Genomic DNA, 23,020 nt, shown 5'->3' with positions numbered 1-23,020 from the left:
ATACAATCATAATAATAACGCACACACTTATAATCCACTAGGGAAACCCTGAATAGCGGGTGCCATGGATACACATATAGATAACCACAAATTACAACCAAACTCACGAGATAACTAAATGTAGGCTATATAAATATTTCTCCCGCCTCGAGAATCCACCCGTCACGGGTTCTGCGTGGCAGACCAGCATTGTAACCGTTTATCCACTGAGGCAGGTATTGAGTGGGTGTTTAATATGAACTTCTCGAAAAGTTCTTAAAACTTATTCTTTTGGCCTATTTGTCACACTGACTATTCGGTCTTGGCCATACCTGTAATTTGTTTGGTACCGCGTTACCTTATACGTTTGTGTAACATTTTTAGGACATCTGTTTCGTGAGCGACTGCGGCGAGAACATCCTGCGGGCACTTGCTGAGCAAACGCTGGTCGTGCGGACGAAAGCAGCGTGGGCTCTTGGCAATCTCAGCGACGCGTTGGTCATCAGCATGTTTGTATTTTTATTTACAACGATCCATCAATGTCCTAATCTCAGTTGAGATCAGCCTAACAACTAGATTGAAATGTCGTAAAGAAAATCTCTTCTCTCATAATACAATTATACTTAAATATGACTAATCCAATGCCGTTTACGAATTTTCGACATGAAACAGAATAAGGTGCTTAACAAAGCCAAAATGAGATGTTTTTAAAAAAACGAACACACATTACATAATAAAACTACTAAGTAATTTAACAAATAAAGACAAACACAAAATACAACCGCAAATTCTTCTACAAACACACAAATACTTAATTACATATGTAATTCCGAGTTCACGCAAATAGCTATACTGGCCACAAGTTGATGTGTAAGCAAGTTTTTGTTAAGTCTTAAATGCAGAAAGTAACTATTTAAGTAAATATGACTCCCAGAACACTAATTTGTTATCGCTTAGCAAGGTTAAAATAATGACACGAACATCCGGAACCGGTTGCTTACAATTTATATTATTTACAACGTAAAATGTTACAATTTTCAGTTTATCTGCATGAAATATTCCACGAAGCATTTTAACAAGTTTAAACCAGTACTTACGACCAAAGATTAATAAACAAAACGGTGGATAAATATTGAAAACTGGTTATTTCAGGCATGACCCAGACTGCGACGACATAGATGATGATCTTTTGCTCCGCTTAATGGAGGTCAGCATACAGTGCGCCACCGATAATGATAAGGTAAAAATAACACAGAATATGGATAGTTTTAATGACATTCGAACGTAAATAACCAGGTAAAAACATCAGTTTTGTTATCTATGGGTCGTATTCTAGAACTCTACTCAATGCTCAAGTCAGGATTTGAGTATGGTTTAAAGCACTCGAAATCATACTCAAGTCCCTGCCATTAGGGTCGTATTTCCAGTGCTTGTTTTGCCAGTGCAATCCTGACTTGAGCATTGAATAGAGTTCTAGAATACGACCCTAAAAGTAAAGTTTGGAAGAAGCAGACTGTTAGTTTCAAAAAAATCCGCTAGATGGTGTTGGACCGTTTAACGCGTTTTCTAAATCGCGGTGTTAAGATTTTCCCTCAGCGAATGACCCTCGCGAGGTAATAACAAGAATCCATACTTACCTGGCACAGGGGATACCGTGATCAAGTAGGCGGTTCCCCCAGGGCGAGGCTCCTCCATTGCACTGCGGTTGAGCTGACCCTTGCGATTACCCCTAATGTGGGTAACTCGGGTGCGTAATTTTTGATAGTGGGGACTGCGTACGCGCTGTTCCCCTTCATATATCCTGAACATACCGATTACTAGATTTTCAATCATGAATAAAATATCCGTCAAGGATATAGTAAAGACAAGTTCTTGTTTTACAAGTACCATTAAGTGACCAGTATATATAATGTGAGTACTGTGACAATTCGATTACAAGACTAACGTAAAAAGGATTTATGAAAATCAGTCTTTTGGGAAGAGGGATTTTTTAGGTTTGAATGTTAAATGATATATCTATATCAGTTCGCCAAAACAGCAATACGCTACTGTTAACATTTGCCTAAATGTGCATTGTTATTAGTGGCACGTGTTCGTTTAATAGATCTGTTTCTATGTTAATCTTACATACGTTATCTTTTCTGTGGAAATATACGTGCGGTTTTATCGTAACTTAATTTTTGTACTCAGTACTTTCTATATTTGTTTATGATATTTATCGTTGTAATAGGTAACGTTACTTTCTTAGTTCAGTTCGAAAAAGAAATAAATTGACGTTACTATGTTTAAAATAAATTCATGAAATATTTCGTTAATTATTGTATGATTTGAGGATCTTTATAATAATATCTTACATGTTTTATTGGTATTAACAAAATCTCGTTTTCATTAAATATCATCGTAAGTGACGTCTTTATTTTTTATTTTGAGATACTGTTATCCGTACCTTAGCTGCCAGACGGAGAGATTATTTTAGAGATTATTTTTCATAAAGTCCCTAATTTTTATTTTATGTAATATTTATAATATTTCCTTCTAGCACGACTGTAGCTATAACCAGTGATCATGAATAATGCGATCATATGGGCTACTCGTAGAACTGTCAAGATTAGTTCTCCTAAAACACCGCTAGATGGCATTGAACGGTTTGACTCGTTTTCTGAATCGCGGTGTTAAGATTTTCCCTCGGCGAATGACCCTCGCGAGCTAGTGTTGAGAATTCATACTTACCTGGCACAGGGGATACCGTGATCAAGTAGGCGGTTCCCCCAGGGCGAGGCTCTTCCATTGCACTGCGGTAGGGCTGACCCCTGCGATTACCCCTAATGTGGGTAACTCGGGTGCGTAATTTTTGGTAGTGGGGACTGCGTACGCGCTGTCCCCTTCATTAACCCTTAACTATAGTCGTGGGCCCAAGTTCGTTCTTTAAAATCGCTGTAGGCGACGCAGCTCTTCCTACTCCTCAGTACGCCAAACGCAGTCACGCCAAAGCACACACTGTGATATAGACGTGTTTTGCTCGCTGCTCCGAACGTGAGTAATGATTTAAATGTGGGTCCAGGACCCACGACTATAGATACGTAAGTTTTTTGTGTGACATATTTTATCCATTTTTGTTTTTTATTTCAGTTTCTAGTCATGGAGAATCGAAAAAGTATCTTAGTAATTCAAGAAGACATATTAGAGCAATGGTTGAACACTGATTTAGACAGCGATGAGGAAGAATTCGGCGAAAATTCTATATCTGCACGCAATGCTATAACTTCACATTCTGACTAACAGTTTTCAGATAATAATGAGGATTTTGTCAGAATTAGTGTTTCTGAAATATCTGATAGCGAAAATCTAATGAAAATAAAGTTGAAACGATCTTTATGTGAACCTTATATGATCTGCATGTTTAATACATACATATTTACATGAAATATGTAAAAACTGTGTGCATATTCATGTTTTTAATTAGGTTAAATTGCACTAGTGTCAGTTTTTTTACTTTTAGACACTTTTAATTTTATTTTATTTTTGTAGAACAGTATATTTTCAAATGTAAGAAAAAAGTTTTGTTTGTGGATTTTGACATTTGTTTAATTTTTTATTGACTGTTTTTAGTAGACCTAGTTTTAGATTAAGAAAATTACGACTGATTATAATATGTTCCTACCGTTAATTTTATATAACACAGCATTTGTAAAAGTTCAAATAATACTTTGAATAAAAAAATATTATTTATGTATATATCATACTCTCTATTTTATCATCATTCCAAAATGCATGTGTCCATTGGACCCACGACTATAGAAGCGTTATTTATTTCAACGACTATAGTTAAGGGTTAAAATATGAAAATGCGTAGGCAATTTGAGTTCTCGTGTTTTTTGGTAGTAGTGAAACTTCTAAAATCCTTATAATTTGATGTTTTTGAACTTATAAAGGATTTATATAATGAAAGTAAAAAACTGAACATCGAAATAAATATATAAAACCATTATTCTATCGGTGGCTTAGTCTAAATGTATTCTTTCGCTTCTTTTGTAGGTAAAAATGAGCGCAACAAGAGGTCTAGGCAATCTTCTTCGACTTATTAACAACCAGATCTTACTCCGGAATCCACAAATGAAGATCTTATGCGAGTCGGCGCTAGACAAACTTTTGGATTGTGCATGTAAAGTAACCAACATGAAAGTGCGATGGAATGCATGCCATGCTTTAGGAAATGCTATGAAGAATAATAGTTTGTTTACATGTTTTAATGGATGGCAGGTAAGTTATCTATTGAAATTGTAACAAGTAGTAAAAATAGATCTTTAATTAATAAGGTTATAAAAACAATTTTATAAGTATTTTGTTTATTATGTTAATATATGTAAATCTGTATAAATAATGATTATTGCTTGCTGAGAATGGTGAACGATAATGTAATGTAATCTTAGTCTCGGACAAAGTTCACAAAATCTACGCACTGCGGTACTTTTGTTTTGCTATTTTATTAAATTATTTATTACTTAGTAAAATGAGATATCAAAACCCCGCTGTTTCGTACAGAACGGTTCCGGATTCCTAAAAACCTTTTGTTACACGCAATGATTATTATAATCAAATTATTATTTATTTCAAATTGTGAATGTTTGGACCGTGAGGGGTGAATCTTTGCAAATTTTGGCCATTAAGTCAAAAACTATGTAACAAACAAAGTTGTGTAATGTGTAAAGCTTTTTCATGCAATGCACTTGACCTTGACCTAGTAACTTTTCCTAGTATGCCAGTGCGTGCAATCATGTTAGAAGACTATGACAAATTTCTAATCTATTGTGACTTACAGTAGACTTACCTATGTATTTCTGCCGCCAAGAAGTAGTGTCAGTATTACTGTGTTCCGGTCTTGAAGCGTAAGAGTGCTGGTGAAATTACAGGCACATGAGACTTGTCAACTTACGTCTCGGGGTGATGGGCACAGTAGTAGTGCACCTCAGGTCTTTGCGATTTAAAGCTCTGAGTGGCACTGCAAGTGTTATGGACAGGCGTGTAGCTTACCGTCAGGCGCACGACTTGTTCGTCCCGTCTCTTGATATTATAAAACGTCCTTTTTGAACCGACTTCAAAAAAGGAGGTTTTCAATTGGTCTGTAATATTTTTTTGTGCATTTATTATGCGACGACTCCGACATTTGTGAACCGAATTCGATGATTCGTTTTTTTGTTGGAAAGGTGGCCTCTGAAGAACCATTCAAAGAATTCCACCTCTCTGATGAATCCGGTTCATAGGATTTCGTCCACTTTCCGTTAACCGATTTCAATAAAATTTGGCAAATACATGTAATACCACAAACCTTTGAGATCGTTATTTTATTACCCCTTAGGTTTACATCGCAACTGTAATATGCATTAATATTATAGTATATCATATAAGTCACGTGCGCTAATGGATAGTAATATAATAATATGAATACACGCGTAAAAACATCTGTTACGTTATAGTATTATAATTAACATATGCGTTATAATTCGTTTTTAGAAATATACTGTGATATATAGACGGACACAGAAGTCCATCGCGAGAGGTTTTTTAGTTTTTACGTTCGCATCGCAACTGTAATATGTAATGGCATGTCATATAGGGCACGTACGCTAATGGATAGTAGAATATATTATAATGTGTAACTGAATCACAACTATACACGTGTAAAGAGCATCGGTTACGTTACAGTATTATAATTAGCACAAGCGTTGTAATGTGTTTTTATATAAAATCAGAGAACTTGTTTAGTTTGCTGGACCAATATCGTAGAGGATATCGATATCGTAGAGTATAGTTTATTATGCCATTGGACGCACATAATGTAGACGTACGTAGGGATTCAGCAATAGTTGATAATAGGGCTTTTATTCCGGGAATCGCGGTGTGGAAAATATCGAAAGTATCGACAATTTTTTGACGTACTCTACACTCGAGACTGACTTTTCAGTCTCGGGAGTCAGCGAGACTTTTGAAAATTAAGTTACTTAATTACAGAATGTTAAAAATGTACTAAACCAACTTTGATTTTTTATTCTGGTTACATGGACATGGCAACGCTGTAGAGTGAAGCTTAATATTTAACCTGTGGAGATTGAGGAACGGTAGTAATAAAATCAGGCTCTCTATCTGAAACTGTATTAAATGCTCTTTATTTCTTATGTATAAAAATGGAAAAGTAACATACATAAATAATGTTTTATTTTATAATTTGAGTTAATAATTAGAATACCATGTTTTGACTGTCAAGATGTCTACTCTACTCTCGAAAGTTTCATTTTTCTTGGGATATCGTAAATTTTTTCTCGGGCCGCGGAAATGTAGCGAGATTGAAAGCCCTAGTTTATACGGTGTTTATCAAATGTGTTCACGTCTGCGTAATACGACTTAGGTTTTTGAAATAAAACAGAATATTATTTTCCATATCAAAAATAAAAGTTAATCCTAATGTTCGGATTTTTTTAGATGTTCGATGAATTCTTTGGCCTATGTTTGCGTAATAAAGTTAGTTTGCACCTACGTCTGTAGTGATCGTGTTGAAATCGTAACCAGTCACATTTTTTTACAGAGGCAAGTATTTCCCAATCTATGCATGCTAACTCAAGAATGCAAGAATCTCAAGGTTCGCATCAACGCCGCTTCGGCCCTCCGAGCGCCCTCCACACGTGAACAGTACGGGGATCATTTTACAGTGGTCTGGCGGGGAATCATGGCTTCAATGGAAAACGCTGCTAATGTCGATGACTTTTCCGAGTACAGACATAAGGATAATCTTATTGAACAGGTGAGTTATTTTGTGTGGCCGAATGCAGCAGAAAACAGAAACTGTTCGAGATAAGGGTTCATACCACAAATCATCATTAAAAATCTCTAATCCTAAAGTTTTACTGTTACATTAAATACTGAACATTAAATATTAAATATTTATTAGACAACGTCACACACGTTGCTTTGATCCCAAAGTAGCTAAAGCACTCGTGTTATGGAAATCGGAAACACCGACTGTACCACAAATATCCAGACCCGAGACAATATAGAAAAATTAGCTTCTATATACATTGACCCCGCCGGGGATCGAATGCGGGACCTCAGATAGTGCGACACCATGAAACTCGGTGTGCAAGCCAATCTTCAACAAGCTTTTTTTTTATAAGCTTAGTTAAGTTTATTCTGCCATCTTTGGAAGGTTGTTGTTGTTGGATGTCGTTGACTTTTCATCCGCGTCCAAGGGCAAAATTAAGCAAATTGTTCAAGTACACATTTAAGAATAATTGAAATTTAAGAAAAACACGATTAATCTATATATCGTGACGTTGATGTGACATTGGTGCCACGAATCTGTCACCTAAAAATTTAATATAATAGGTAAAGTAACATTTTGGTGGGGATTTTTTTTCTACAAATCTTCACTGCTTAACAAGTACGTAGTTAGTAGGGATTTGTGGAATAAACCGACAAAAGCGACGCCTGTGCTCTGCAACAGTACATTATAAATGATACGTTAAACACTACATTAACCCTAGGTACACATTATGATTTGGTTCAAACACGATAAGATAACGTGATAAAGGGAGTTAACCAAACGTACGCATTTTCCTCATATAACATGCGGTTATTCATTGCAGGTCACTAAACCGAGTTGAGGCATACGATGTTATGAATTGGAAATTTTGTACAAAGTTGTTGCTATCTCTGTCGGCTAAGAAACTTTGCCACGCGATTTTTCTAGAATTGCAATAGACGACTAGATAAAAAAACTGTATTGTTATTACTTTTTATATTCAGAATCTTTTTATTATTACTCGACAGAAAGAAAACTAAATGGTCTACATTGTCACGGGTCTCTATGTTTATGGTACCGTCGTTGTTTCCGATTTCCACAAACGGAATGTTGTAGTTACTTACTTTGTGATCAGAGCAACGTGTGTGATATTGTTTAATATTTATTATTTATTTATTACACATAACTGTAATCATACGTAAAGGACCCGAAGTGTCGGTTTGTTTGAAAAGTCAAATAAAAATAATAAGTTAAAAAAAAAAGATCCGAAAAAATAGTTTCATTTCGAATCTATTCCAAATGTTTGAAAATTGCAACCTTTGCATTGGTTTGGGTACTTTATAGTAGTCAATTTCAAGTTTGTATGTTTTTGTAACCCTATATGTATATTAACTTTTAAATTGTTTTTTTTTTACACAAAATTTCGTCGAGTATCATTAATTTATTATTTTATTTACTTCGACGAACTTTTCTCCCAAAAAACCAGCAGCGGTGTTTTAAATGAAATTTGAATGATGAATAAATGAATCTTAGAAAGATATTTCTTTCAGCTTTGCGTGACCTTAGCCCACATGTGCTGTCGCCTCAAACCATCAGACCTCACGGATATCCTCGACCCTGTAGTCTTTCACTTCGAATGCGCCAAGACTCTCTTAACACAGCTTTATCACAAGCTGCCTCCTGAAAATCCGTCTTGTATGGAAATTCTGCAGGCAGCTAAATACGTCACTATGGATTTGACAGCGAGTGGTGATACGCAAACGCAGGCTTTGGGAATGTTACAAGAGATTTTCATTTGGGATTTGTGAATGGAATTACACGAGGAAATGGAATGTCACAAAAATATTAATAGAATTAAAAATATCATTTCACTACTTGAGCCGAATTGTGAATTGTGGCCTAAACTCTCATAGAGTCCCGATCGTAGTGGAACGCGTACACGTAGATACACGACAGTAGAAAAGGCAAGCATGTACAAGTAGGTGCTTTTATACTTGTAGTAGTAGAGCTTTTTGTGAAAGAGTTCGTCCAGGGAAATACTGCCACCTGCCCTATTTCTGCCGCCAAGCAGTAATGCTCACGTTACTATGCTCCGGTTTTGAAGGGTATGGTTGTTAGTGAAATTACAACACTTGTTAACTTATGTCTCAAGCAACTACAACTGCTATGGACAGGCGTGTCTCTTACCACCAGGCACCGACTTGTTCGTTCCGTCACTTGGTATCATAAAAAAGAGGATATTCGTGTTATTTTTTGTTACTTATTACATCTAAGATTCTAACACTACTTTGATACTACTTTGAATTGCTTCAGGATTAATTAATTCTATGCACATAAATAAATAGTTGATCTGCCTTAATTACTCAATATAAATATAAGATTGTAATTTTATTTATAAGAAGCACCCGTAGGTTTAAAAAAATATATATTTTGCACTTGTTAAAAAATAAATATATGTTAATTACTAAACATGTACTGTTGTTTATTTTATTACATAGTTATCAATACATAGTACAACGAAACCCATACACTTTATCTAACAAATTGAATTATTACATAATAATGCAGGCATTATTTATTTAGTATTTTTATTATTACCATTTTCTTCTTCATTTGTATATGTGCAATATGTGTATTCTGTTGCGCCCTCAAATAATTTTATTTTACTGTTTTTCCTGTAACCAGAAGGTTGCCTGGAAGAGATTGCTATTTAGCAATAAGGCCGGCTGTTGTACCCGTAATTTTTACTTTTTGTTGTATTGTTATTACACATTTGTCCGTGTGCAAAAAAGAATATTTGTATTGTATTGTATTGTATAATAAATAAAAGTCTTCAGTTCATTACGTACTCTGAAATCTTTGTAAAATAAGTATCATTACAAAACTCCTGGGGCATTAATCGGACTCTTCGTGCCGGTAATTATGAAACAGAAAAACACAAAACTTATATTGTATACAGAAAGTTTTCGTTTGTCTTAAAATGGTTAAATCTGAAATTGACCCAGAGGTTTCCTTGTAACATTATTTTAGTATTAGCAACTGATATGCAAACTTCGTTAAAAGGCAACGACTCTTTCAATGGCCAGTTTCCATGTGTTACTTTTGTAAATTTTCCTATTTGCGTCATCCTCGTGTTATTTATTTATTCACGTGCAAAATTGAATATCGGTCGTTAACGGAAACCTTAAACCGTACTCGCAATTGTTCTACTTGACTTTTGAACATTTTTAAGTATTCTTTATAATATATAGAGAATTTATTGCATTTAATTTTATTGTTCCTTGACGTAATATTATTGTAAATGATTTTACACCGTTTCCTACATTGATTATAGAATAAAATAATTTACATTCTGCGTTAAATAAAACAGAATTGTCAGAGTGGCAATTATGCCTAGTTGAAAAATAGTTTTATTCCGAAGTACGTGTGCACTTTTGATGCTTTCACGCAATGATAATATATTTATTTTCACGGCCGAGCAACATTGTTCAGTCGAATGTATTTTGTCCTAGGTTACTTATAATAGTGTGCTTTTAAAATGAGGATGAAATAAATAAATAAAATGTGTACGTAGATAAATACTTTGTACACGCGCCAGCACATCAAGCTACACATTAACGTATCTTGTTCCGTTGCACTGGAGGCGATTTTCGGACATAAATGTGTAGTCTGATGTGCCGTTGTCCGTACATATTAAGTAATATGGTGACAATTTGGAACAGAGTCAATTTAATTAAAGCAAACATCATTGTTAATTACCAATTTAATATTGTTATGTCTGGTTGAAAACTACTACAATTGCCCTACCTAAAGTCAAAACAAGACTGATAAAGTTTCTGCTACTAATCTAGTTTCAGCTACACCGGGGTAGAAAACATTGACGTAAATAACTCAGTTCAGAAACAAAGATAAGAAAGTCACTCCGTAATTATAATTAGATATCTTCTTCATTAAGACGTGCAGAGTTTATTTTGATTGATTAGATCCTACATTCGGGATTTGTAATTGTGAATGAGAACATTTACAAAATTCAATTCAGCAGTCAATGAATTTCATATATTATATACTTTAATGAAATTATTACTGAATAAGTAAATAAATAAGTTTATTATTTTATTTATTCATTTGGATCATCGAACTATGATCCGTATTATTATATAATATAAAGACATATACATACATATAAAAACGAAATAACTAATAACTACACGAATTGCACTTGTTGGCGACGTGTGGCGCAATCTGGTGTCAGGTAACCGGCCCTGGAATCGTTGGTATACGACAACCTTTGGCCAAAAGATCTCTTTCGAACATCTGTCGACCTTTGTGATCGATAGTTGTTCGATCGGCACTCTCACCGCAAACGAATTAAAATTAACGTTATGGCGGGAGTTTAAACGCTCGACTCTCAGAATGTATTTGGCTTTCTAATGTACTACATTATCTCCTCAGACTTCGTGGAGTAATACAGTCGCGACTGGTACATCAGCGTCGTCGGTATGGCTGGACGCAGCAAAAAAGTTCGGTCCTGTCGGTGCTGTGCCATATAGGTTACGACTGGATGGCTTCCTCTTCTCCACCGTTGTGAAGCCGTCTTCGTCGTACCGGTCCGTCGGCCTCTGTGATTTTGCAACTTCAGAGACCACATTGACCACAGCTGAAGTTGAACACCTCATAATGAACATTATTGGATACATCGTAAACGAGACATAGTTTTATTATTTTAGTATTTGTCATTTCATCATATTTCTTAAAAGAAATCCCATTGATAGTTTTTCACCTGGATGTCCTGTTTACAAATGAAATAATTAATGTCTTGATATATATTTGAGTTCAATTATTGAAGATAAACAGAACTGGGATATCCAGGTGGAAGTATACCTACCAGCGTCATAGCATGATTCTAAAAGATTCAGTGGTGATGCGAGATAATGGCAATAAAAAATAAAAATGCTGATTATGAAATGTTACAGTTTAAAAACTTAGACCTAAAACTCCTGTATTACTTCTCTCTTTGGACCTAGTTTACAATCTGTATTCGAAATTCCTTTTAAGTAACTAAATATTATACAGGGTGGCGCAATAGAACGTGCATATTGCGTCATCTTTTTTCGCGCGGTAAAGAGTGCGTGGGAGGGGGGAGCCTAGCGTGATTAGATAGTGGCACTCGTGAAGTTTTAGTAGCCATGAGTCACTTCGACGGGAAGCGTCGCGCTTTTTGTGTTCGCACGTTTTACGAGAACGGTCGTTCATACATCTCTACAAGGCGACTGTATTGCTCTGAATATGGATTAATACACATCAATGAAGCTCCGAGTGCAAATTTAATTAAAATATGGATAAAGCGCTTTGAAGAGACCGGTTCCACGTTTAAACAATCAGCAAAAGGTCGTCCAAGAACGTCTAGGACCACAGACAATATTGAGAGGGTGAAGGACTCAGTACGAGAAAATCCGCAAGTGTCTACTCGGAAGCGATCGGCGGCTTTAAACTTGTCGCGACGAAGTTTACAGCGAATTTTGAAGTTGGATCTTAAACTGCATCCCTATAAGCTCCAGTTAACACAGGAATTAAAAGATACCGACTTTGGAGCAAGGTTAGCATTTGCTGAAGAAATGCTTCGTCGATTTTCCACTTTTGAGAACATTCTTTTTTCTGACGAGGCTCATTTTCATTTAAATGGGTTCGTAAACCGACAAAATTGTCGTTATTGGAATGACGAGAATCCAAAAATGAAACATCAAAAACCACTGCATAGTCCGAAAGTAACGGTATGGGCAGCAATCTCAAGCAAAGGAATTATTGGCCCTTTCTTTTTTGAAGATTCACGAGGACGAAACATCACCGTTAACACCGACCGCTATGTTGCGATGTTAGAAGGATATTTGACTCCAGAGCTTGCGAGATCAAGAATAGCGAATACGAGGACTTGGTTCCAACAAGACGGAGCGACCTGTCACACATCGAATGACTCTATGGCGGTTGTGAGACAGATGTTTCCAGCTAGACTAATTTCCAAAAGAGGTGATATCCCCTGGCCCCCACGTAGCCCTGACTTGACGCCTCCTGACTTTTTTTTGTGGGGATACCTCAAACACAAAGTGTACATGAACAATCCGAGGAACATCAGGCAACTAAAGGAAAATATCCGTGGGGAAATGGCAGCAATCACCCCAGATTTATTAAGAAAAGTTTTCACAAATCTGCGTTCGCGTTTAGAGGAGTGCCATCTTCGAGAGGGCCGTCATTTAGATGACGTTATTTTTAAAAAATAAACTTCGTTTAATTACCTATTCATCATAGCTTTTATTTCAAATATACCTTTTGTATTTATTTTTTTAGCCTATACTTAATTTATGCACGTTCTATTGCGCCACCCTGTATACTTGTGCTAGGTGTCCCTATGCCAGGAAACAAACACTGACCTCCTGATTTATTAAACAAGGCTATATTGCTTCGGGGCAGGTACCTGTAGATGTGTCAGTAAGTACCTAGATACCTACAGGAAATGGAACTATTTTTCAGATCTAAGTGGCGTATATTTGTTCGCTGTGTATATAATTTCCTTTTTTTTTCCATCCTCTAGATATAATCGCATAATGTTTAACATCATAAATGGTGATGTCGACTGTCCCGAATTACTGAGTAGTATTATGTTTAATATACCTACGCGTTCCATGAGATACTATCGTCCTGTTGCGGTTCCGCTGGCGAGGACTAAATATAGACAAAACAGTTTTCTGTATAGGGCTTGCAAGAATTTAAACGATGTGTTGAGCAGGATTGGACTTGATATTGACATTTTCAATTCTAATTCGAACTCATTAAAGCGTAAACTTGTGGACGCGTTTGTTTAACGGGTGATCATTTCGTGGCGCAGGTATTGGGATATATGTGGTTTGCATTGCGTACATGCATGCATATGTATATATGTGTGTATGTGTGTATGTACATATATGTAGATATATATATAAGTATATATTAAGTTTATTTGTTGTGACTACTTTCTAAGTGCTCATTGTTTAGTTATTATGTTATTATAAGCGAAAACCTTTAATTGGCTATAATGTATTTGTTGATGTTTTTTAATTTTTTGTAAAGCTGTTGGTTTTCCATGAATAAATAAATAAATAAATAAATAAATAATGTCTATCTGACAGTCAGCCGCGACCATGGTACAGGGTCAAGAGCACGTCAAGCTTGACACTTAAGATTTAAATCCAATTCTATGCCGCTTATGATAAGAACGGTCCAAAGTGTCAACCTTGACATGCTCCTGACTGTACCTGCAAGGGCCCTTGGACTGGTTGGAAAAAACAATCGCGATTTGGATCCAAAAATGGTTTTATTTCCTTTGTGTAATAATCGCGAAAACCTAAGAACTTGACAGTAGATACTCGTAAGCTCCAATGACGCTTACCAAATATAATATTAAACATGCAAATATGATTTAGAAGAGTGACATGAAGTAACACCGCACGACCAGCGTATCCTAAGTGAAAAAATATATAATACGTGGTTATGTGCGAAAATGCGTTTATGGTTTGAATTCATCGTCTTTCACGCGTCCTATTCATGATATATTTTACAATGTCTATGCTAATTAATTCCAGTTTAAAACCACCTTTGTAAATTAAACTGAGACTAAGTTACTTTGGAAATTTTTGTGGAAATTAAAGTGAATATGTGCAAATCACTTAAATTATGTGATCACGGTCGACATTTGCCTGTGACTGTGAACTGGCAACCGGTATTATCTCAATTGTGACAACTTTACAGTTGAAGAAAAAATCATTTATATTGCATCTGGTTTATTAAATAAAGATACATAGTGTACATACACATATGTGTAATAAAAATATTTAAACACTACGTAGTTTTATTTAATAAACCAGATGCTATATAAATGTACATACACATAATTATGTGTAATAAAAATATTTAAACACTACGTATTTTTATTTAATAAACCAGATGCTATATACACACATCAAAAGTGTCTAGGGATCAAGTGAATATTTTTGAAATAAAAATTATTTAAGCAATATTTACCAAATCCAGTCTTCCAGGACGACTTCTTACTTTAATGCTTATGTTTTATTTAACCGCTTACCCCTATATTTAATTAAAATAAACTAAAATTGATGTTTTTGCAAATTGTGGGAAAAAACTCAAATTAACGGCGTCAATTAAATGACAAAAAAATGGCGAAAATGATGATTTTGCTCATTTTTATTGTAAAGATAAGAAAATTTATTTCCACCATTAACACGAATCACACAATTACAGCGATTTGGTATGATTAAGATGAGTTCATCAAAATCACTTTGAGGAATGGCCGCCCATGTGTTTTGTAACAAGTCAAAATATTGTTGTAGAGTATGTACGGTATGCATACTCGGCACAGCTCTTCTTTGAAGCATATCCCATGCGTGCTCAATTGGATTGAGGTCTGGCGATTGAGCAGGCCACGGCAGAACGTTGATACGAGCTTCGGCAAGAATGCGTGTTACGACTCTAGCCGTATGTGGACGTGGGTTGTCATGCATTAGTTGAAATGAATCCCCCAACTGGCCTCGCAAAGGGATGATAACATCTGAAACAATCCTCTCTGCGTAAACTTGAGCATTGAGGTTACCCCTGAACCAAATGAGATCGGTTCTTCCGCCGATCCAAATACCGGCCCATATCATTATTGTTCCCCCACCATATGGATGAACTTCCTGACAATATCTCAAACGTTCATGACGTCCAGATGTTCTCCAAACTCGAGTACGTCTTGTATCCGGTCTCATACCGAAGCGGGATTCATCCGAAAAGCACACATAGCGCCAGTCTTCTTCCTCCCAGTTTCTGTGTTCGCGAGCCCATCGTAAACGGGTCCTGCGATTGCAGGGTGCAATAGGTGGAACTCTGAGCGGCCTTCGGGATCGCAGACCCACTTCACGTAAACGATTTCGGATTGTTTGATCGCTTATTAGCAAGCCTGAGGAGCTGTGGAGCCTCGTAACCAACATCATGGCGGTCATGGTACGATTCCGTCGAGCATTATTTTGGATATACCGGTCCTGTCTGCGAGTCGTGATGCGAGATCGTCCTCCATGTCGCTCGGCCACGCTGCCCGTCATGCGATAGCGCGTCCAGAGGCGACTTATGACGCTCTGTGTATTGTTAAGAGTGAAAGCCACAGCACGTTGCCTGGAACCAGCTTCCAACATTCCGACGGCTCGCATCATCACTTCTCGGGTTAAATGATGTCGTCTCTCCATAATAATGTAAATTGTTTCGGTTCCGATGCAGATATTGTAATGATTTTGTCAAAACGCTATAACTCATTTTTATACAAAACCACATTGACAATCGATTTTCTTCTTATTATCGAATTTTAAACAATATTCCTTATTTAAATGTTAAAACTCACTAAAAAGTATCAATAGCGATACAAAAAAGTTAATATAATTAACCCTAATTGCAGCAATACTCTTAAACGTACTTGATCCCTAGACACTTTTGATGTGTGTAAATGTACATACACATAATTATGTGTAATAAAAATATTTCAACACTACGTATTTTTATTTAATAAACCAGCCCCCGTAGCATGGCTGGATGTTATATAATTGATGCAAACAATTTTTTTCTTCATCCTGTAAAGTTGTCAAAATTGAGATGGTACCGATTGTCAGTTCACAGTCGATCACCCTCGTAATTAGTCGAATATAGAGTGATGCGAATTTCCTGGATAGGTGGCTATATAAAAAAGATATAGCTCTAGCCATTTATAATAGTAACATTTAAATTAGCATTATAGGTAGGTGGTCCGCAGCGTATAAGGATTTTTTTATTTGCAGTAATTTTCAATAAGTACTTCCCCGTAGTTACAAACATATTTATTACCTTTTAAATAAAGAATGATATGAAACAGATCTCAGTGACTTTTTTTCGGTAAGACTTTAGAGGAGTTCGTCCAGGGAACTAATGCCACCTTACAACTTACTGCCGCCAAGCAGTAATGCGAGCATTAATGCGTTCCGGATTTGAAGGATAGGGGTGCTGGTGGTGACCCATAGCGGCACTGCAACTGTTATAGACAGGCGTGACGCTTACCACCAGGCGCACGACTTGTTCGTCCCGTTACTTAGCATCATAAAAAAAAGGATTTTTTTGCATTATATACACACGGTTGGCCAGAACCTCGCCCGATATGTCACGCGTTTGCTTACCGACACTTTAAAGTGAGTCTGTTATACCAGGGGACGCAATTTAAGGGAGCGACACGGTCGGGATTGTGGAGGGGAAGATCAACTAGCCGCGGCCGGTGGCCAGATTCTTGCCGGCTATGTAGTTAGTTAGCACAGTAGTTAGTTATTTAGGTAAGTTGGGCAGTGTCATTTACAAATGAGCGTTGATGGTGTTGGGCTTCGTGCTGCCGTACCTACCGTAGTGGTTCATCTTGGGTGAAATTGTGTCGTTCATAGAAATCACACGTAGGCGGCGCTCGGCTCCGCATAAAGCTCTGCATCATAGGTAAACCCACGTAAATGTAGGTTTGTGTACAAAATCCCTATTCACTCTAACCTCGAATTGCCCTAAAGTGTACTTACTTTTCGGGAAACACAGATGATAATTCATTTCTTTGCCCCACGCGTTAAGAAGGGGGATGCAAAGTGCTTCGTGCGAAAATAGATAGTATTACAACAAAATAATTGCATTATTTAGGGGACTATTCGATTTTAGACCAGTAATTTACCTAGCACATATCAATCTGATATTAGGCTGAAATTTTAAATTCCACTTACGTACATTAAGAGCTCGTCCAGGGAAGTGCTGCCACCTTACCTATTTCTACCGCCAAGCAGTAATGTCAGCATTACTGTGTTCTGGTTTTGAAGAGTAAGGGTGCTGGTGAAATTACAGGCACATGGGACTTGTCAACTTATGTCTCAGGGTAACGGGCGCAGTGACAGTGCACTTCAGATCTTTGCGATTTAAAGCTGAGTGGCACTAGAACTGTTATAGACAGGCGTGTTCAGACAGCTTACCACCAGGCGCACGACATGTTCGTTCGGTCACTTGATATTATAAAAAAAAAGAAAATGAAATTGTAACTAAGGATAAACGGGAAGGACGGGACGCTGCGGTACGATGGCGGACGCTCGCGGGATGACCCACATCAATGCACGCTGATGGGCATAAGACCCTCTTCGATGCGTTCCCTCGCAGTCCGTCAATTTGCGCTGGCCCTGCCGATTCCGCGAGCGTCCGTTACGGCGCATAACCGGTGGGTTCCGTAGCATAACTGAGCCTCCCGCCGTGGTAACCCCATGAATGTAAATAAATAAATAAAATACTTTATTAACAATTGAACATTATAAAAATGTACTTGTTTGCGCTGACCCTAAGCCTTACTTTTTTTAGTTTGGTTATGGTGGTAGTGGCGGCACTTATACGTTGTTTGCCCAGATAAGCAGTTAGCGATATCGATTAGTGATATTTTGTATAAGCTGTATTGTCTCATGCGTACGTACATTGTCTATTAGGTAATTATAATGTTATCATATTAACCGTACCTTATTTAGAAAAGGAACTAAAACAACTTGAAATAAAACAATCACGAAAACGTTGAGTGATACCCCATGTTTATACGAACGGGACTCTTAATTTATTGACGCAAATGTGTTGCTTTATTAAAATTTATCACGTTAAACAATGGAAAGTTTCGGAAATAAATGGTTTCCTGAATGTGACCCTTAGGTGGTCTTGACATTCGACATTGGGATCGAATGGCATCATTCTTGTGTTATATGATTTCTCTAATTGGTTGCCAACCGAATTAAGTCGTTTTGATAGGTAAATAACGTAAGCTACTTACTACGTACATCCAATCCAGAATTTGACAATGGCTCAGCGGTGGAGGTCCCTGACTCGATTCCCAGCAGAACCATATTGATTTGAACTTTCACGATTTTCACACGTTATTTATTTGATTTTAAAATCGGGACTTAGTCGTGTATAAACATATTTTATTTGCCTCGACGTTTCGGACGTAATGCAACGTACATATGATCGCGGTAGTCACTCCCCAGTGTGGGTTAAAAGAATATTCATTAATATTAACGTTAATATTGACGACCTCGGTGGCCTAACGGTTTATACTGTTGACGCTGGATTCCTCATCCAGATTATACCTATGGCTTCTTTTTTAAATATTAGACAAGATTACATTCGTTGCTCTGATCTCAAAGTAAGTACAACACTTGTGTTTTGAAAACCAGAGACAACGACGGTAACACAACCACCCAGACCAGAGACAATATAGAATAGTTAGTTTTTCTACATACTTAGACCCGGCCGGGGATCGAAACCGGGACCTCAGAGATGGCGACACCATGAGAACTGGTGTGTAAACCATTCGATTACGGAGGTTGTCGTTTTCTTCGACGCTTTTTTAAATAATTATTTTATTTCAAATGTTGTTGTTTTCATTTCGCGTTCAGTTTTACTCTCTAAACTAAGAAACTTGACCTGAAACTTTGTTGAATGTATTTATAATTTTTTGCGCACAGTGGGATCAGTCGCGACAGTGATTGAATCTTAATTATGTACCAATGTTCAATTGTAAAAATAATAATAAATCGAATATTCTATATATAATAAATATATTAATATCAATATAATAAATATTGTAAGTATTTAGGTCACAAATGGCTGCAGAAGATAATGAAATAAAATTCAGCCCAGTGAATGAAAGTGAAAATTGAATTTTTTTGCCTTAAAAATATCTTAGAAATATATTAAAATAAGCATTTGTATATAAGATATTGTATTTTCAATTGAGTCTCAATTCCCCGACTACTTTTACACAATAAACGATATTTGTATGATCTTCGTAGACTTTTCGAACTGGAAATGAACGAAACTTCTACAATGAAAATGGAAAAGTAGACTTTTCTAGACTAGGTCAAAGTTTCACAATAAAACTACCTCTGGGAATGTTATCGCAAACGCGAAAAGGAAATATCACATAACAGATATATACTTAGGTACGAATGTTTAAAGACACACGAGTGAAGTTCTAAGAACGTGTTTAACAAATAGTGGATCGAAATACAAACTTGCCTTCGTTGAAGTTGTAAACATTAATTGAAAAGAGATACTGATTGGGCTAGTTGTTGGTAATTTTTTGAAGAAGCTATTATGACGTCTAAAATAGGTATTGGTACTTTTGAATGCTTAATAGGAAATAATAACTCCTGCGCGACCTATAAATAATCCTTTCAATCTTTTAAAGTTAAAATAAAGAAGTACTATCTAGAGCTCAGATTAAGCGGCTAGGTAATACGGTTATTTCTTTTTAGAAAAGTTTTTCTTTTATAATATGAAGTGACGGTACGGACAAGTCGAGCGTCTCATGGTAAGCTACATGAATTTCTATAACAGTTGCAATGCCACTCAGAGCTTTAAAGCGCTAAGGTCTAAGGGGCACTGCTACTGGGCCCGTCACCCTGAGATATAAGTTGACAAATCTCATGTGCCTGTAATTATTTATTTTTTAGGAAAAATAAATAAAAGGAATTGCTTACAGCAATAATGGCAGCCTTTTCTAGTTTGTCGTGTATAAATGTCTGACAAGTTGTAGTATTTCATACATTCAATTCATATACTAATTCTTAATGTTAGTAATTTCCCTGTTTATATTTAGTTAAATTTTAAGTTATAAGTTACTATAAAAGCGGCTCCAATTGAATACCAGCGTTACAACAGTCTAATTGTCACATACCGTCAGGGATAGTGCAATTACGCGTAACTAGCATTTGATTATGAGCTTCCATTTTGTTAATTTTGTGGCCAAATCAAACCCGCGTAAATGTTGTGGCAACCAAATTAACGTGATTTAAGGGAATATATTGTTCTCAGTTGGTAGACAACATGAATGAATGCTTACTGTGCAAAAATGAATGTCGTAGCCAAAAAAAAATAAATCGCGCTTTTTGCCAATACTACTTACGCGGATTTGCACTATCCTCGACGATACTACAAATATTATGCTTTACAAGCAGATTCAAGCAGGTCAGATTTGTGACGTGTGCTGGCTTCGGAAATTTAGTAGAGAGTGGCGACGGAAAGAAGAAAACTAAGAGTGACAACGATCTTGGCGGACTATGGCTTAAATCCTCGCCCGAGAGAAGACCCGTGCCCAGCAGTGGGACGTATAAATGCGTTGATGATGATGACGATGAACGTAAATGAATTGCAATACAAATGTTTGCAATGTTTGAATAGTAAACATTATTATTTCATCGTCACTTAGTCAAGAGTCTCTTTCAATTAATCATAGCAATACGTCCAACGAAAAAATATTATTAATCGTCGAAGAAATTTCATAAAAATGTACACTACGCGTCAAAGTTCTCCTACCGTTTGATAAGAAAATTCTTAAGTTAATAATTAATGTGTATCACAGACGTTACTCACAATCTTTTTATGATTTGATGACACATTTCCTAATGTGTAACATGAACTAATCGATGTTTTTGTGGAACAATTGATGGTTTTTTATTCGATGTCACATGGTTCGATTATTCGGATAATCGATGATTTCATATTAATTTTTGCTAAAAAAAAATAAAAGTATATTTCATAAAACTATTTTATAAACATGTTAAAATTTGGAAAAAAAACAACCGCTTTTAAATACAAATGTTCATTTTATTTAGTCGATTTTCGAAAAATGAGACTTGCGCGCAATAGTGTGGCACCAGAAAGATGGTTTACATAAGATAATCATAAAATCTGTCTCCACCGCCTTTGAAAAATTTATAATTAATACTGGTGTCTATACTACTATATTATTGTAATTTGAAATAAGGCGGGAAATAAGGGCTATGTTATGAGGTTCCTATGCATGCCGCCTGAGCCGTCACCTGTGTTTTCGAGGTTATTCTAGAAACCCTGGTACTATTAGCTTAGACTTAATGGAGTATTGTCTAGCTCTCTCTATACCTCCTTAGTTTTTTTTAACTTTACAAATCAGGTAAACAAAGAAGCAGGGTTTGTAAACCGTAAGAGATGAAAGTGACGTTATAAAATTTTACTTACACAGCTAAAAAAAAATCATCAACAACAATATGAAGTAATGCGACCAATTAAAATATTTATATTTTGTCGATTAATCAATTTTTTGAGCCACGATTAATCGGTGCATCGATTGTTTTGTCAAAAAACTAATCGATATTTTGTTGATCGATACCCATCCCTACTAAATAAATGCAAGATAGTAAGACACGTGCCTGAAAATACTAGTTCTGTGCGGTAACATTATTGTAATCTATTTATTGAGTCAGTTTGTCTAGACGTTTACGCCAAGGTCTTTTTATATATAAAGGTGTCTACATATAGGTGGCCACTATCTTATCTGATGTGACTGAACGTTTATCTAAATTTAAAAAACCGACCTCAAAACTTTGTGGCATTACATCTATTTGCCAAGTTTTACTGACATTGGTTAAAGGAAAGTGGGTGAAATGGTTACCTATCGGAAGACTGAAATGATATTTTCCAGAAATAACGTTAGCTCGAATTTTCATAACCTCGAAAGTAATTTTGGGAGGTAAATGTTGGGGCATCTACCGGCGGCGGAGACCTGTGCAAAGCAGGGGCAGGGTCTTCGCAACCCCGCACCCTGCAGGCCTCCGCTGATGGGACGCAGGCGGTCGGCGAAGAGCCGTCGCGTGCGTCCTCTCCGCCGACGCCGAATGGGGTCCGAGAGGGCGCTGTTTCACGGACCCGTTCGGCTGTCTACTTCTGCGACATCACGTCCTCGCAGAAGGAGACCATCCCCGTGGTGCGCTCCCCGTATCTGGCCGATCGGAGTGCCTCCTCCAACTTAACCTAACCTAACCGAACCTAATCGTATCTTTGCGATAAACATCGAACATATCCTGAAAGAACAACGGTTTCGTTATAATTGGGTTTTCGGGGTAATGATTGAAAATGAATTCGAACAAACGTTATTTCGGAAAAAAGAAAATCGAGTTTGTGATAGGTTACCGGGTGAAATCCAATAAACCGGATTGATGAATCCGGTTTATTAAAACGGTAAACGTCTAGACAAACTGACTCAACAAATAGATTACAATAATGTTACCATACAGAACTAGTATTTTCAGGCACGTGCCTTACTATCTTGCATTTATTTAGTAGGGATGGGTATCGACCAACAAAACATCGATTATTTTTTTGACAAAA

General features: G+C 36.6%; 1 protein-coding gene and 2 non-coding genes across 3 annotated transcripts in view; all 3 read left to right on the top strand.

The window, feature by feature from the left end:
* The window catches only part of LOC113235802 (HEAT repeat-containing protein 6), a 30,091-nt gene extending 21,223 nt beyond the window's left edge, over window positions 1-8,868 (top strand). Inside the window, exons 12-16 of the mRNA XM_026471706.1 lie at window positions 364-488; window positions 1,132-1,219; window positions 4,015-4,239; window positions 6,560-6,775; window positions 8,323-8,868. Of these exons, the coding sequence (XP_026327491.1) occupies window positions 364-488; window positions 1,132-1,219; window positions 4,015-4,239; window positions 6,560-6,775; window positions 8,323-8,580 (912 nt within the window). The 3' untranslated portion in view covers window positions 8,581-8,868. The remainder of the gene's footprint in view (window positions 1-363; window positions 489-1,131; window positions 1,220-4,014; window positions 4,240-6,559; window positions 6,776-8,322) is intronic.
* On the top strand, window positions 1,609-1,771 carry LOC113236066. Its single transcript, XR_003310909.1, has one exon. It is a non-coding gene; the product is annotated as a U1 spliceosomal RNA (small nuclear RNA).
* Window positions 2,702-2,863, top strand: LOC113236065. Its single transcript, XR_003310908.1, has one exon. It is a non-coding gene; the product is annotated as a U1 spliceosomal RNA (small nuclear RNA).
* Window positions 8,869-23,020: the final 14,152 nt, after the last annotated feature.

This window comes from Hyposmocoma kahamanoa, unplaced genomic scaffold (genome assembly GCF_003589595.1).
Source record: "Hyposmocoma kahamanoa isolate Upper Pololo Valley unplaced genomic scaffold, ASM358959v1 88, whole genome shotgun sequence".
Lineage (NCBI taxonomy): Eukaryota > Metazoa > Arthropoda > Insecta > Lepidoptera > Cosmopterigidae > Hyposmocoma > Hyposmocoma kahamanoa.
This window is presented reverse-complemented; position numbering and strand designations above follow the sequence as displayed.